This window comes from Camelina sativa, chromosome 12 (assembly GCF_030686135.1).
Source record: "Camelina sativa cultivar CO46 ecotype springtype chromosome 12, ASM3068613v1".
NCBI classification, from domain to species: Eukaryota; Viridiplantae; Streptophyta; class Magnoliopsida; order Brassicales; family Brassicaceae; genus Camelina; species Camelina sativa.
The window spans coordinates 28952308-28969705 of record NC_141891.1 but is presented as its reverse complement, the minus strand read 5'-3'; the positions used below and the strand labels follow the sequence as shown (position 1 = coordinate 28969705).

Sequence of the window (17398 nt, the reverse complement as noted above, 5' to 3'; positions counted from 1 at the left end):
TAGGGCAATCATCTCCATGTGCTGCACATGCAGTTAAAAGCAAACCAACTCAAATATAAATCCAACAAGAAACCATGAACACACCTAACATCGTGTACGTAAAGTTTAAAATATGTACCTGACTATGGACCCATTGTTGGGGCGATATAAGAGTAGAGAAGAATAGGCTATCTGCCTTGCGGAATCCGAAAATGTTGTGTATCCTGCGCAATATTGTTACGAATATCCTATATTAATGGTTGAGCATACCAATTATGTCATCTGAGTAATATATACTACACTTACACATTATCGCGTTTCATCAACTCGGTGAATTTAGCGAATTTCTCATCATCAACATCTTCCATCGGGTCGTATGAAACCGACCCTGCTTTGATCACTATGGCTTCGGATGGTTGATTCTCACGTATCTCCATTAGCACTTCTTTTGCCCGTCCTGTTTCATCCACAATAATAACCGACTGCGGCACTAAATTATCTGAGTCACCGGGAATAAATTCCTCCCCTGGACTTTTATCTGGTTCACCTCTAGTTTCTTTACAGCCCTCTTCGACATCGCTCTCCTTATGTATTGCTTGGTCTCCGGCCTAATAAGATGTACGTACATAGATTAATTGTGACGTACACTTCATATAAGTAGACACTATATATATTACAAATAGTCGAGAAAAAAAAAGTTTGACACTTGCCAGTGGTTGAACGTCAGCTGTAGTTTCTATTTGTACATGTCCATCAGTTTTGCTACAGCCCTCCTCGACATCGCTCTCCTTTTGTAGTGCTTGGACTTCGGCCTAATAAGATGTACGTACACTAATGTCACAATTAATCGAAATCAAAAAAGTTAGGCACTTGCCTCTTGTTGACCATCAACTGTAGTTTCATTTTCTACAGTTTTTCCAGTTTTGTTACAACCCTCATCTTACTCGCCTTCCCTACGTATTATGTCCCCTTCGTTACTGTTAAACCACTCGACTTTTCCGCCTTCTTGATGCAGTTCTTCCCCATCCACCTATTCAAAATAATGAAACTTTTGAACCGCGTGTTTGTAGGAGGAACTTGGCACAAAATACATTTTTACACGTTTAGATCGGAGGAGATAAACAAATAACCGAATATATATGAAACCCACAGATGGTGATCCCCTTTATGGTTACTTCCTGACCTGCCATTTTGTTACAATGCAGATCAGGTTCCATTTTAGTATTCAGCTGCAGTAATATCTGTTCAATTAAAGGTGGACAATGCTTTAATACGAATATAGTGTTGTAATCTCCAATTCGTGTCAAATACTTACATTGGATACGGTTTTAGTTGGTGAGAGCTCCACAGCAATTTCTCCCGCGTCATAATCTTGGCGACACTCATTAACTCCATTGTCCGGGGATGGTTCGTTCATGCCACAGTCGTAATTTTCGGTTACCCACCCATTAATATGACTACGGGTTGTACCCTACAGTCAAATATATAAAGCGTAAATGATAGGTGCATAAACAGAAAACACTCACATTAATTTGATTGACCCGCATTCTAAATGACATGTTGTCCATTACCTGGCCTCCAACTGACGAATCACCACTGACAGAGTGTTCACCATCTATGGCATCCTTCGAACCATCAGTATTTCGATCATCCTGTGCACACCACGATAGCAACATAATTTAATATATGTAAGTAGTGAAAAAATTACAACCCTTAAGCTATTTGTTATATCAACCTTAGCAGTGTCACCGCATCTCCTGTTTCTGACCTTCTCTCCCCTTTTTTTCCTCACCATTATTGAACTCATTCTTCGAAACTTTTTAGTTTTCCCTCTTCTTTTTTTTTTGAATACTGCTTCTCTGAAACTGTCTTCGAAGCATAAGAAGGTTTCCCACAGTCGTTTCTTTTAACCTCCAATAGTGCAGCTCTTATCTCCGTGCGGATCTCTTTACGGACGAATATCTTCATGTTTTCATGATTTTCCTTTATCAGTGCATCTTTTGCCATCCATTTTAACCATTATTGCATAGCTTTAGGACTGTTCTTGCATTAGAGTATAGTTGCATTGCATTTGCATCTTTTCTTGCATAAACAGGTGATTTTGGAGCCTAAGGAGCATGGAAGCAATGCTGAGGAGAAGTGAAGCAATCAAGAGGAAAAAGCAAGGGAGTTAGGGCTGAAGAACCAAGGTCCGGAGTCCCACTCGACTGCCCACTCGACCAGACACTCGACCGTGTGCGGAGAGGGACTCGACCAAGTGGAAGGAACAGAAGAAAAGCCAACTCGACCGGTCACTCGACCGAGCACCGGGTTGAGTTGGCCGAGCCGCCTAGCTATTTTGTCTTTTAGCATTTTTAGGGCTTCCACTCCTTTTCCTATTTAAAGACCTTGTACCCAGCAGCCACCAGTAGTCCAGCTTTTTATATATTCTCAAACCTAGTATTTACCCTTTTGAGAATTTTTACTTTTTGCATTTTTATTTTCTTAGATCTTGTACCTTCTTTTGAAGGAGAAAAACAAGAGATTCTTCATATTTCTTGGTTTCATAACTTTCAAAATATTAAGAATTCGAGTTTGATTCCTTCTTCAATATTGTAGATCTTTGCTTTATCTTTCTAATGATGCAAGTTTCGTTATTTTCTGGGTTTATGACTTTGTTGTTCATCATGTGTGATTGTGAGTAGTTTCCTTAGCTCTTAGAGATGGTTTAGGCTGGATGGATGTTGTGTTTATTTGATTTGGTCAAGCTTGATTGTTGTAGATCTCTTCTAGGCTAGATATTCTTAATGCTGATCCTATAACCGAGAGGGTAGGGTTTGATCTCAAGCTTCTTAGCATCACACCAATGTCTAAGGTGCAAAGATAAGGCTAGATCTAGAGATTATCATTAGGCTTGCTAAGAGATTAGAAGTCTTGTTTGATTCTTGACATATTGCTTAATGCTTGCTTGTATAGGTTCTTTGCTTTGTGAGAACAAGTCTAGAAATATATGAGCTTGATTGTTTTTGCCATGAGAGTGGATTAACATGTTCTCGGAGATCATTGTCTAGAGATTAGCTCATATTGACTGAGGTTTGTTGATCAAGTTAGATAACCACAATCTAAAGTCCAGCCCATGAATCCATCCCTAAGACCTTCTTTGTTTATTGATTTCTTAGCTTAAATCCTGTTGTTTGATTGTTGTTTGATTCGCTTTCGTATTGCTCTGTTTTGTTTGCATTGCTCTGTTTTATGCTTTTGTCCAGCTCGACCCTGCACTCGATCTACACTCGATCGAGTGCTTGCTCCAGTTCATTCCCAGAACTCTTGTTTACGATTTGTGTAAGTCCTGTCTCGTTTCTTGTTTCATTCTAGTTGCATTTCTGTTGCATTCACTTAGTATCCTGTTCATTACTTGCCTTGCATTAGTTAATTACTTGCATTACTATAGTTTCCATTTCTGGTCTAGATTCATCATAGCTTTGATTAGTTTATTCTCTTTGAATTTAGTATCCTGTTCTAGCTGCTTTTACTTACTGCATTTTACATTCATCATGAGGTTGTTAGTGACAAACATCCTACATATTTGACTTGACTTAGACAAATATTCATATACTGATTGCTTGCATACACTCATTTAGGATTGACACCTCTTATACTACAACAACATAAGGGGAATTGAAACACCCTGCACTCCATTTGTTCGTCATCACATCATACATCATTCATCATCATTTCACCACCACAGAAAGAATGTGTTTCACCGGGTGAAAACACTCCCACAGAACTATCAACAAGGTGACTGTGGTGTGTACACGTTGAAGTGCTTAGAGTGTATAGCTCTTGGACTAAATTACACAGGCCTATGTGATGCGGCCATGCCTTCGATTAGGATGAAACTTGCTGCAGAAGTGTTTGATGAGGTCCCAGACCGAGACTGCTTTCTGCAACTAGATGCTACGTTGGAGACATTAGATTATCCGGAAGCTGAGTTCAACCCGGGATCAAAAAGTTGAAGAAGTTAGGTTCCATGTACATTATCGGAGCAATATGATTTTGCTAAATTGAAGATTGGTTTTACGCGTGTTGCTAATAGAAGATGCTTGTTTGGTCATTTTTTTTGTAACATGTGGGATTTGAGGATGTCGTTCTTAGATTATCCGACGTCTGGTCACTCACATAGCTCCAATCGGTTTAAACCCTCTTTAGGTGTAGTGTTTTTTGTATATTGCAGGGTCTAGATATGTATCATTATGACGTCTTTCTAACCAGTATTAGTATATGTTAGGCCTTTATCAGATGTGTACGTATCATCAACTAAGTAACGGCCTTATTATGGTCTGTGTACACACGTACGTATATTCATCTGTGTACGTACAATCGATTCTCTAACGTTATAGACGTTATTTTTAGGTGCATGATTGGTGCTTAGTTTCTCTCAATTTTGAGCACACTAAGTTGTCCCTACTGGCAATCTTACGTACATTGGCAACATGTAGGTAGAGGTATGATATGATGAGCGAGGCAATTAAATTGTATTACAAGCCATCGAACTAAAATCATTCTAATAAACGGTTACGCATCAGATGGACCACCTGCGTGAAAGTAATAAGTACAACCAGTAAGAATGTTTATTCGCTACTTAATTTATCGGGTCGATACCAGCTTCGTAGACGTCCATCGCGAACTTCTTTCGGAAATTGTCAATATTATTGCCGGTGATCTTCAAGCAATCAGCCATCGGTTTACCCATGCTCAACAGTTCTAAAAACCTCATAGCAAAAGGTCCACAATCTCCCGTCCTAAAGTTTTGTCCTAGAGGGCTGACCCTTTCAGCGGTAAATGGATCGATAGGGTAATTGACATCGATAACCCTCTGAAGTAGGTACGGTATCATTTTAATCACCAGCTCGATCTGGGACCTCACAAGAGGTTCTCTGGCGGAGGTCATCAAAGGATCGTAAATGGAAACATTTCTCGTTTTAAGATTTATGCCCACTCCTACCCAATGCGTAGATTTCCAGTTCATTGGAGCATATATAACGTCGACATCTGTAAATCACTTCAACCTTGTTTCGTTGTGCATTCATTCCCCATTGACGATGTCAATGAGTACTTTGTCCCACTGGAAATTCTGTTTCGACTTGTTGAATGCTTGGAACCTTCTTGTCAACTCGTAAAAGAGAACGAAGTCCAAAATTACGCTCTTTCGTTTTATCATGTCTTCTCCGTTTTTGTGCCACAGCGTTAGGGCAATCATCTCTGTGTGCTGCAGATGCAGTTAAAAGCAAACCAACTCAAGTATAAATCCAACAAGAAACCTTGAACACACCTAACATCGTGTACGTAAAGTTTAAAATATGTACCTGACTTTGGACCCATTGTTGGGGTGATATAAGAGTAGAGAAGAATAGGCTATCTGCCTTGCGGAATCCGAAAATGTTGTGTATCCTGCGCAATATTGTTACGAATATCCTATATTAATGGTTGAGCATACCAATTATGTCATCTGAGTAATATATACTACACTTACACATTATCACGTTTTATCAACTCGGTGAATTTAGCGAATTTCTCATCATCAACATCTTCCATCGGGTCGTATGAAACCGACCCTGCTTTGATCACTATGGCTTCGGATGGTTGATTCTCACGTATCTCCATTAGCACTACTTTTGCCCGTCCTGTTTCATCCACAATAATAACCGACTGCGGCACTAAATTATCTGAGTCACCGGGAATAAATTCCTCCCCTGGACTTTTATCTGGTTCACCTCTAGTTTCTTTACAGCCCTCTTCGACATCGCTCTCCTTGTGTATTGCTTGGTCTCCGGCCTAATAAGATGTACGTACATAGATTAATTGTGACGTACACTTCATATAAGTAGACACTATATATATTACAAATAGTCGAGAAAAAAAAAGTTTGACACTTGCCAGTGGTTGAACGTCAGCTGTAGTTTCTATTTGTACATGTCCATCAGTTTTGCTACAGCCCTCCTCGACATCGCTCTCCTTTTGTAGTGCTTGGACTTCGGCCTAATAAGATGTACGTACACTAATGTCACAATTAATCGAAATCAAAAAAGTTAGGCACTTGCCTCTTGTTGACCATCAACTGTAGTTTCATTTTCTACAGTTTTTCCAGTTTTGTTACAACCCTCATCTTACTCGCCTTCCCTACGTATTATGTCCCCTTCGTTACTGTTAAACCACTCGACTTTTCCGCCTTCTTCATGCAGTTCTTCCCCATCCACCTATTCAAAATAATGAAACTTTTGAACCGCATGTTTGTAGGAGGAACTTGGCACAAAATACATTTTTACACGTTTAGATCGGAGGAGATAAACAAATAACCGAATATATATGAAACCCACAAATGGTGATCCCCTTTATGGTTACTTCCTGACCTGCCATTTTGTTACAATGCAGATCAGGTTCCATTTTAGTATTCAGCTGCAGTAATATCTGTTCAATTAAAGGTGGACAATGCTTTAATACGAATATAGTGTTGTAATCTCCAATTCGTGTCAAATACTTACATTGGATACGGTTTTAGTTGGTGAGAGCTCCACAGCAATTTCTCCCGCGTCATAATCTTGGCGACACTCATTAACTCCATTGTCCGGGGATGGTTCGTTCATGCCACAGTCGTAATTTTCGGTTACCCACCCATTAATATGACTACGGGTTGTACCCTACAGTCAAATATATAAAGCGTAAATGATAGGTGCATAAACAGAAAACACTCACATTAATTTGATTGACCCGCATTCTAAATGACATGTTGTCCATTACCTGGCCTCCAACTGACGAATCACCACTGACAGAGTGTTCACCATCTATGGCATCCTTCGAACCATCAGTATTTCGATCATCCTGTGCACACCACGATAGCAACATAATTTAATATATGTAAGTAGTGAAAAAATTACAACCCTTAAGCTATTTGTTATATCAACCTTAGCAGTGTCACCGCATCTCCTGTTTCTGACCTTCTCTCCCCTTTTTTTCCTCACCATTATTGAACTCATTCTTCGAAACTTTTTAGTTTTCCCTCTTTTTTTTTTTTTGAATACTGCTTCTCTGAAACTGTCTTCGAAGCATAAGAAGGTTTCCCACAGTCGTTTCTTTTAACCTCCAATAGTGCAGCTCTTATCTCCGTGCGGATCTCTTTACGGACGAATATCTTCATGTTTTCATGATTTTCCTTTATCAGTGCTTCTTGTTTCCTGTAGAACCGGCTTAGTTCCGCCGCATACCTTTCAAATAGGTCATCTTCCAAACGTTCTTCAACAATGGGCGTACCCCCAGTCGCACATTAGGTCTCTTTGTGGTCTTCTCTTTCTTATTTTCAATTGTTGCGGTGTCTTCTCTTTTTCTCTTTCGAGAGTCAACTGCAACTGTATCATTAATAAGCCATTAATAAAATAAAAATGTATTTATAATGAAGCCATTTTGTTATGTATAAATGTCAACAAACCTTTCTCTTCAGGTCGTATCTGTTTTGGACACTCATCATCACCTCCCAACCATATTCCCTCATCCCATTTGTGGCGAGCTTTAATCAGATTTTGAATGTTGTCAACTTGTTGGTCTTCCTCTTCATCACGCCACGAGAATTCTCCACTATCACGATGCTCCCCATTACCCACCATCCGCCTAATAACCACCTAAAAGATGATACATGTATTAGAAAAATATAAACATATTACAAAACTTATACTTTCAAGTCGTTTACGTATTATATCAACCAAGTATATACCTCTCTAGCAGTCTCACAAGCGAAGATGTCTGCTGTCCAGATTGGGCGTAGTTTAGCTAGATTATGGATCGATCTTTGAGTAAAAGCCTGATCTTGTACGTCAGACGGTACTAATCTTGCAAGTGCTGAGACATAGTGAAAAGCCAGCAGCTGGAGTGCTAGAGGAAATCCATGAACAGAAAATGATTGTTGCTTGAAAATATTCACTAAACTGTCAATGTCTGCTGGACAATTAAAGCATGTAATAGTCTCCGACGTCCGTTCAAATGACAACCTTCCCCATGGGTATTTGAAATAAAAATCTGTATTCTTGGTCATCTCCACTGTCTTCGGATCTGGTTTTACTGGTTGCGTAACGCATGTTAGAACTCCATCAACTATTACTATCAGCGCTAAAGCTAATTTCTTCCACGTTTCCATCTCCTCAGTCTCCAACTTTTGTACCAACTCAGAGATCGTAGGTTCTTTGTTTTCCCCGAATAGTGCATCTCAAACAGTCTTACATCCCTTTTGCGTTTTTGTAGCTGCTTTAACATCTCTCCTTGTTGGATAATTTCCACACTCGAGACCTGTCAACTCTGCAAATTCCTGTAATCCAAACTTTATTGGATTGCCACCAAACACAATCCACATCTCATGCCGCTTTTTGGTCACCAATTGACGGCAAACAAATCCATGAACTAGTTTCCCGGAGAACGAGGTCTTGTTCGCAGGGATACAAAAAAGCTGCCCAAATGGAGACTTTGACAAGTTTGTCATTTCTGTTGTTCCACTCAGCACCTTCGTATTTTAGAAAGATATTCTGGTTTTGAATACGCATTGATCTTGGTTTGGAGAGGGTAATGGTCAAGAGCAAATAACCTCCTCGGTAGATCCAAACTCAATGGAGGAACGATCTCTACTTCTTCGGGATCCATCTTACCACCAACAATTAACGTACTTATTAGTATGTACGTACACTAAGCCAATAACTCAAATTCCAATGTCTACCAAAGTTCAATTCTCTTCACGATTAGGGTTATTTATCCTTTGCCTGCCACAAATACACAACTATTCATGGAATTCATGACCTGGGCTAATCAAATCGATTCTTAAATGTATTTGCTAGATACTCTTTCAACCAAATATAGAATTTGGGGGAACAATCTCTCTTCCAATTAAAAGGGGAAGTATTGAGAAACACTTACCTTCTGAATCAACACCGGTGATGGAAGAGGGATCGAAACTAGTCGCCTTTTTCTGATTTCACCCGACCTTCGTAATCTCTTCTTCTTTAAATGTTCCGTCGCGGACTTCTATTCTCGCTCCTCTTGTAGAACTTATCCCAGATCTAAACACCTTAATTCAAATACTCGGGATCGAAACAACCCTATCGGACATCCAAATGCGCCGTCACAACTGAGGCCTCAGTTTTTCCGTCTCCTACCAAGAACAAAGATTTAGCTTTACTACTTAACCATTTTTAAATATTTTTTTGAAACAGTGCAACAGTTGTGATTTTATTTAATATTTTTATTCAGATTATACAGTTCTTCAACGTTATTGGTTCATTTACATTCTATATCAGCCTTTATTTGTGAGGTTAAACCATCACTCACTATTCCTTGATGTTTTATAAAGTTTTACATTGAAATGGTTTGTTAAAATTACCAATCTATTTTTTGCGGATATATAATGTCGACTATAGGGTCATAATTAAGTAGTACATGCGATGTATCTTCTTTGCTAAACCGGCAGGTACACGTGTTAATTATCTAAATACGAGGTATCTGTATGGAGTGCAGTCACGACGTTTTGAAAAGCCACAATATGGATAATCCATTTGTGTTTGTTCGCTGCTTATATAAGAAGACAAATACACACCCGGTGAAGTATGTATTTGTCTCTCAAAACCAAATATCACCCACAAAACATAAGTGCAACAACAGTTATGGTGCATTTTGACAGGCTATCCGATCTCCAAACGTGGCGTTCTGATTGGAAGATTTCTGTTAAGATCATCCGCAAGTGGAGAAAGAGAGAACCGAACATTGCCACCTTTGAAATGGTTGTTTTGGATGTTTTCGTAAGTGACTCGTCTCATCATCATATTATATGCACTTAATATCAAATGATTCATACATCATAGTTGAAGTTTTTCCCATACCGTAGGGGGATAAGATGCAGGCAACCATCAACGAGGACCTGTTGCCCCAGTTCTGTACGGGGATTGAGGAGGGTTCGTGGAAAACCATCTCAAATTTCGTCGTCACTAACGACACATCCGCTGTGAAGGTCGTGGCTTCCAACTTCCGGATCAAGTTCACTGCTGACACGGTTGTGGACAACATTCGTTGCTTGTCGACCAATCACTACATCGACTACGTCGCCTCGACCAAATTTACGAACGATGGTCTCCTTTCACCTAGAACTGCTGCTTAGGTAATGTTGCATTCTGTTGTTCCGTTTTCTAATATCATAGCCAGTACCATAATTCTAATGACATGACATCGTAGACACGATGGGGGAAGTTACTCATGTCGAACCAAGAATATACGTTGACGATCCAACTGCTCCACGGTTTGCCGAGAAAACCCGGTTGATACGGTTTTCATTGACGAATCTTGAGTGAGTCGTTTTCGCGATTATTACCTTTCACACACTTTAAAGAAATAACGGGCTATTAACGTAGGTGTCTCTGTGCGTAGGGGTCATCACTTGCAATGTGTAAGTTATGATGAAATGTGCGTAGGGGTCATCACTTGCAATGTGTAGTCTTGCGGTTTTGGAGGGCCAAGTTTAAGGATGGAGGTACGTATTACGCAAACGTATTTAAAACAATTCAAACACCTTTTAACTATAATAGTTCTACAGAAAACTAATTTTGGTTACCCTTTTTCCTTATTTTTTCGCACCGCAGGAGGGATGGAAGTGGTTAGTCAACCGGGTGTCTCTAAAGTGATATTTGAACCACCCTTCCCTGAGGTTAAAGATTTCAAACTCCGGTTGGAATACTTTGACCAGCGCGCGCGGACTTACGATAAATAGTAGCTTATGTTTCCATTTGTGAATGTTGCTTACATTCCAAATTTTTAAACCACGTCACTGAACTCTTTATATTATCTACATTACCTACATACCAACAATCTATCTTACGTGGATAGGATTAATTTGATGTAAAATGTTGTGTGTATTACGCATGGTTAATTATTTATTTTTATTTTTATTTGGTAAGAATCTTCCTAATACTGCCAACCTTTAATGTTAAACGTATGTGTACATTTGTGTACAAATGTTTATGTTTAATTTCAAGGGTTTGGTCGATAATAATAACACGACAACGTTTCAACCAGTCATTATTTTTAAGGCGATAAAAAAATGTGACTAATCCAAATATAATTGAGCAACTTGATGTTAAACAATAAAACCACAACCCAAAGTACTACTATAATGAAACTTCCAATGTACTTGTAAGAGTAGGTCATTATTGCTAGTATAACCAAAGTCGCAACAAACACATTCGTCAGTTTTAACTCCATAGTTAATCCATCACTCTTGTACGCAATCAACGCCTTCAGCCTTCCCAACTCCCTCTGATTTTCCTTGTGCATATTTAAGATGTTAGCAATCTCCTCTTTTTATTCCTGAAATGCTTCACGCATTTGATTCAAACTAGTTAACTTTAGAATATTTTCCTTCACTGTTTTCAGTTCCTCCATCATAGCTTCATCCCACCATTTAAAAATGTGATAGTCCCCATCCTGCAAATTATTTTTTTTAACAAAAACCTCCAGAAATGAAAATAAATTTGATGTTTATGCAACCTCGGGGTCACTGTAAGTGATCCAGTCTAAACATTTAAACCAAATTTGGACGTCACTTACCTCTCTATTTCGACATGTGTAGTAGAGCCTCCCTGGGTTTGTCCTCGTAAAAGAAGGTTGTAGCTTTGGCCTTTCACCACAGTAACAAACAGCCGGGATCCCATACTCCGCATCGTCATACTCAACTGGACTCGTGTTTGTCAAAGCAGACATTAAGAAGGAAACAGAGAACATAAATTAAGGAGAGAAAATTGAAAAAAGGAAAGTTCAACTATTAACAGATATTCCAACTCCTCAATCTAGTCCAGCATCTATGGCAGCGGCTCTCTCTGTCTCCCCCAAATCGATTTAATGAACCCTAATTTTGATTTTTTTTTAGATATCGATTTTATTCGGTTTGGTTTATAGAACATTGGGTTTTGTGTCGTTTTTGTAGTGTAAAACAACAAGAAAATTCACAGCTGGTGCCGTTTTCGAAGAGAAACAAACGGCGTCGTTTGTTTGATAGTTATATGTGTTTAAACCGGTGAAACAAAATACACATCATCTATACGGGGATATACTATATTGTGTGGGACTTTCTCGTTTGTTGGGTAGACCACTTTTATGTATTACCATGGTTGGTTATATTGTCGAAAAAACCTCACGGAGGGGTTTTGACACAAAACACAAAGTAATCTAACCAAAGTAACGTATGTCACAGTACGTGGTGATTTTTTTTTCTTTCAAATCTAAACGAGTTTACTAATGTGTAGTCTTCAAACACAGCTTCCACCCGGGATTTTGACAATAACTCGTTATGATGAAGTATAACACGTTACGCATAATGTAAACCTTATTTCCAACAGGTTTTGCTAGGGTGATTAGTTCCCTTAACGAGTTTGTAATTATGGATATTTAGTAAATCGAGAAAGGTTTACTAAACCAGAGTTGATAAACATGTTTACATAGTAATTTCATTAAAAATGTTCCATACGTGGAATTAAATCGCAACACATAAGGGAACCGACAATACACCTAAAGGATTTCACATATAGATTTGGCCACCCACCACACTCTGCAATTTACACAGACAATGTCATAATGACGTGTGTTGGTTGATAATCTGCCCCATCTCAAACAACTACGCATGGCACAGTCCGGGAAACGGAGCAACAAACTGGAGGGATATACTAGTGAATCTGTGTACGTGTTTTTACGCGCCGTCTTAAATGTGCACAACCGTTGGAACAGATCTTCCCCGATAAACCGTACTCCCTCTGATTGGAGTGGATAGTGATGTGCATCAAATTGGTGAAGAAAATGAACCGCCATCTGCTCGTCCCCATATAACATAGAGAAAATCCCACATGCTTGTGTGGCCTCGGCTTCTTCGGGAACGTTTTTTTCTAGTAGTGCGATACCTCGCTGAATGTCTTGGTCCTCGGCAACGACCCGTAGCCCCTTGTTGTAGATTGCTATTCCGTTCCCTGCGTCTAAACAATTTTCGAAAATACGCCTGTGAATCCCTTCTTCTTGGCGTTTACCATTTGGCTTTTGTGGCGTTTGGAATGAAGAAGGATGCCAACAGATGTGGTAGATGTTGGCATCCTTCAGAACTTCGGGGGCGAGCACCGTTTGCACTCCTCGACGACCAGCCTTTAATAATGGAGAAAGGTACGACAACCCATCAACTGAGAGACGCCGGGCTATTTTTATCAAGATCTCGTCTGGCAGATCAGGAATGTTTCGCCTCAAAGACGCCATTTTCTTATAGTTAACTAAAGAAATATCAAAAAGTGGAGAAACAAATAAACAGAAACTACTGCCTGCCCACTATTAAAACACCCGCTGTAGAAGGTAGTTGGGGAGTTGAGCGAAAATTATGGTAATTTACTTTAGTTTCTATATGACGTTGTTTTATGTTGCGTCTTTGTTTAAAAATTTATTACATTAAAACGATAAATATTTCGCCATACTTAATCATGTTGACAATTTACATACTCACCCCCGATTCCATATATGGAGTTGTAACCTCTGAATAGAAACACGTTAATACGACGTAGTCTTACGACTATCTTCTAGGTTTACACAGTATATACTGTTACTACGATGTGTACCCATTACAATAGTTTGCTTCTACCGATATATTTTCTCATTTATACCACCGCATCTCACGTTATAGTTGCCCGATCTATGGTAAGAGTTATACTCTTTTGGCTGATATACTGGATGTCTGGTAGTGAAGGCGCCATTATAACCGTGATACCCGGAAGATGGACTCAAAATGATAAACTAGGGTGGGAATTCAAAGTCAACGTCGATCGCGGCGGTAGGGCAGTACAGTCCAATATTACGGATGGGGTTGAGGATCTCCGTTGTTTTGTGGATGCTGCATACTGTTTTCACACACTCATGTTGCCTTCACTATTTCTTACTGGGTGGGACAACAGGTCGACACAGATACTTGCGAGTCTCCCTTTCCACTGCCTATCACAACCGACGCTGAGTACCGTATTTTCTGTCGTCCTCATAATGGGGACAAGGCCATTAATGTATATGTTACTTGTTCAGGCCAAAATTATAGAGTTGTTTCTACAATTGGGCCTTACGGTGATGGTGGTGCATATGGAGAGCTCATAACAGAAGAAAGGGTTGCAATACATCGTCATCCCAACGGAGTCCTTGTATCAGACTTACAGTTGTTTGTGGGCGAGGAGGTGCCTGATGAGGAGGACTACGACTACGACTTCTGGACGGAGTATGTTAGGTCTGATATGTGTGGGGAAGATATTGTTTACGCTTTTGTTACTTGAATTATGTTCCCCCTGCCAGTCGTTATGATTTAACATTGGTGTACGGCTCATTCACTTTATGTATGTTAAAATACCATATCGTAAACTACAATTTCGTCGGTCACCTGTACACATATAATTAACATGTACGCATATGTACCAACACCATTGACTCTATCCAGTCCAGGAAATATGTTATTGGATCTTGAATTCTCTACGTTTGCGTTTGCGTTATGGGAGCTGATATATCATGGTTTTTATGGTTTTTAACCATGATATAAGGAGTCTTTTAGTGTCTTTTCATTTTTTCTAGATTGTTTTTGAGTCTTTACAGGTTTTTAGCATGGAAAGAGCAAAGTGGAGCAATTTGGATCAGTTTGGAGCAATAATCCGCAAGAAATCAACTTGGAATCGATCAGAGGAGATGGTGTCGATCGACACTGCCTTAGCATCGATCGACACCCAGTCCAAACCGACGAGAGAGCCAAATTTGGAAGTTTTACAAAGTTGCCCAAAGTTTTCCATATTTGCAAGATTAGTCCCTAACGTGTTTTAGGACATATATATAGTTTTTAGGTTTTTGCAAACCCAAAAAAGTTGTATTCTAGCAAGTTTTATTTTTCTTGCAACCCTGAGAGATTTTTGAGAGCTTTTGGAGAGAGAGAGAGATCAGATCTGCTTTGTAGAGAAGAATTCTTAAACTCCTTTCTTACTCTTTTAATCTCTATTGCTTATTATTCAAAATCATGTCTTGTTCTTCATTAATTATGTCTGAGTAGTTTGCTTGTTAGGTTCAGGGTTTTTCACAGGGATTTTATGAATTATTAGATCTGATTATTTAGGATTCATTATCTATCTAGATCTTCATCTTAGGTTGTTCTTCATATTAATCCTTGATTGGCCATCTAGAATTAATACTTTAGGAAAATAAATTGATATGAGAATATAATTGTTTTCCTGATAAAACCTTTTGATGAGCAAAATTATTTCTTGCAAAGAGATTTGATTTAATAATTTTGTGAACAATCTAAACCTGATTTTATTGCTAATTTTTAACCTAGAATTTTACAAAGAGATTTGGATTTTCTGGTTTTAAATTTAGATATTATTTGCAGTGAGAACTGATTTAATTTACAAAAGTGTTTAGATTTCTAGATCTGTTCTTAATTGTTTGAATCCTAATTTATTGATTGATTTATAATTCATAATTTCCTGAAAAATTCCCTAGGCCTAGCTTTTTGATTTTCTGAATTTACAACAACTTTTATATTTTGCATTGCTTTTATTTTAATTCAAATTAATCTGTTTAGCATAATTATAAAACTTTATAATTTATTGTGTAGTCTTGAGTCCTTGTGGAATTCGACCCCTAAGTACTGCAGTGATCTCTTAATTTGAGAGAGTAGCTCTAGGGTTAATTTGAGCATATCAAATTTTGGCGCCGTTGCCGAGGACTTTTTGATCTACCATTAGATTTGAGTTTTAGATTTTGTCTAAATTTTTCTTTTTTATTTTCAAACTAACACGCTTTTGTTTTCTTCTCTCTTGTGTGTTTCAGGTGTCTGCCTAAGAAGCCTAACACAAGGAGCAACAAGACTGGTCCAATTCTGAAGCTTTCAAACCAAGAGTTGGGAAAACTTGAGCGTGAGAACAGAAAAGCAGCCAAATCTCTGAAGATGGTTAATACGATTATTTTTATGCGTGATGAGGCTGGTGTTTTGAGGGATCAAGAGGGCCATTTGCGCAATGAGCAGGGCCAAAAGCTTGATGCAGAAGGAAATGTGATTCCTGAACCTGTTGTCAATGAGCAGGCTGTCGTGAACCAGCAAGCTGGTGTCGTTGATGATCCGGATCTTGGTGTCGATCGACACCAACCAGGTGGCATCGATCGACACCCACCTGCAGACGTGCGTGGAGCTGCCAACCACGTACAGAACCCAGTTCGACGACAGGAGAACAACCGGGATCTGATCAGGACTATTGCTGACTACAATCGGGCTGATCTGGTGTATGAGAACCGGTCTGCTATTGTTCCTCCCCCTTTTCAGAGGAATGATTTTGAGTTGAAACCTGCATACTTTCAACTAGTTGGGCAGATACCTTTCTCTGCTTTGCCCAATGAGAAGCCCTTGGATCACATTGAGCATTTTGAGGATCTGGTGACTAGCATCAAGGCTAATGGGGTAACTGAGGACTACATCTTCTGCAAACTCTTCCCTTACTCACTTGCAGGAGAGGCATCTCAATGGTTGAAACAGCTGCCTGCTGGATCATTGACAAGCTGGCGTGATGTCAAGGTAGCCTTCCTCAACCATTTCTATGATGATGCAATGTCAGATGAGTTGAGAGTCAAGCTATCCACTTTCAAGCAAAGACCAGATGAAGCTTTCAAGGCAGCTTGGGTGAGATTCAAAGCTTATCAGAGGGACTGTCCACATCATGGTTTTTCAAGGGTACAACTGTTGAGTATCTTTTTCAGAGGGTGTTGTTGTACCCACGATCTGCCATCTCGGGCAATAGGCAAGAGGGCCTAGGCCGGGCTAGTCTACTGGGCCAAGAGCGAATTAGTGATCGGCCCATCAGGCCCGGAGAAAGGAAGAAAGCGCGGAGATGTTTCGTGCTGGTCAGTTCGCAGCTCGGTCCAGGTCAAAGATTCCCGCATTCAAGAGGATTAATTAGTCCGCGCAAATCGCGTCCTATTAATGGCGCATTAATTTAGTAATAAATTGGTCGGTATAAATATGTAAGGGGGGGGGGTCAGTTGTCAGGGATCGAATATTTTTTCCAGCAATAGCAATACAAGTTCAAATTCTCAAATTCTCTCAATTCAGTTCGGAACTGTTTTACGGCGATAAGCTCCTCCACAATTTAAATCACTTCGGAAGGAGAAGCTCATTCTCAGTTCTCACAGGTGTGATTGGAAGTATCAGTTAGCTTTGGATGCTGCAAGTCATGGGAATTTCAAAACAAGATTTCCAGAAGATGCTAAAGTTTTGATTGAGAATTTGGCTTCTAGCAATAGCACTAAGGGAGCAGATGCTGAAAGGAAGAGATTGCATGGAGGATTTGATTCAAACCAGTTAGCTTTTGTTAATGCT

General features: G+C 39.4%; 1 protein-coding gene and 1 pseudogene across 1 annotated transcript; one reads left to right on the top strand and one right to left on the bottom strand.

The window, feature by feature from the left end:
• The first annotated feature begins 9653 nt into the window (after positions 1 to 9653).
• LOC147931027 (uncharacterized) lies at positions 9654 to 10144 on the top strand. The gene is made up of 2 exons (XM_087477144.1): positions 9654 to 9788; positions 9875 to 10144. The coding sequence occupies exons 1-2, from the start codon at positions 9654 to 9656 to the stop codon at positions 10142 to 10144; spliced, it is 405 nt and encodes a 134-aa protein (XP_087333270.1).
• Positions 10145 to 16645: 6501 nt separating this feature from the next.
• Positions 16646 to 16746, bottom strand: LOC147931026 (small nucleolar RNA R71; annotated as a pseudogene).
• Between the last annotated feature and the right edge of the window lie 652 nt (positions 16747 to 17398).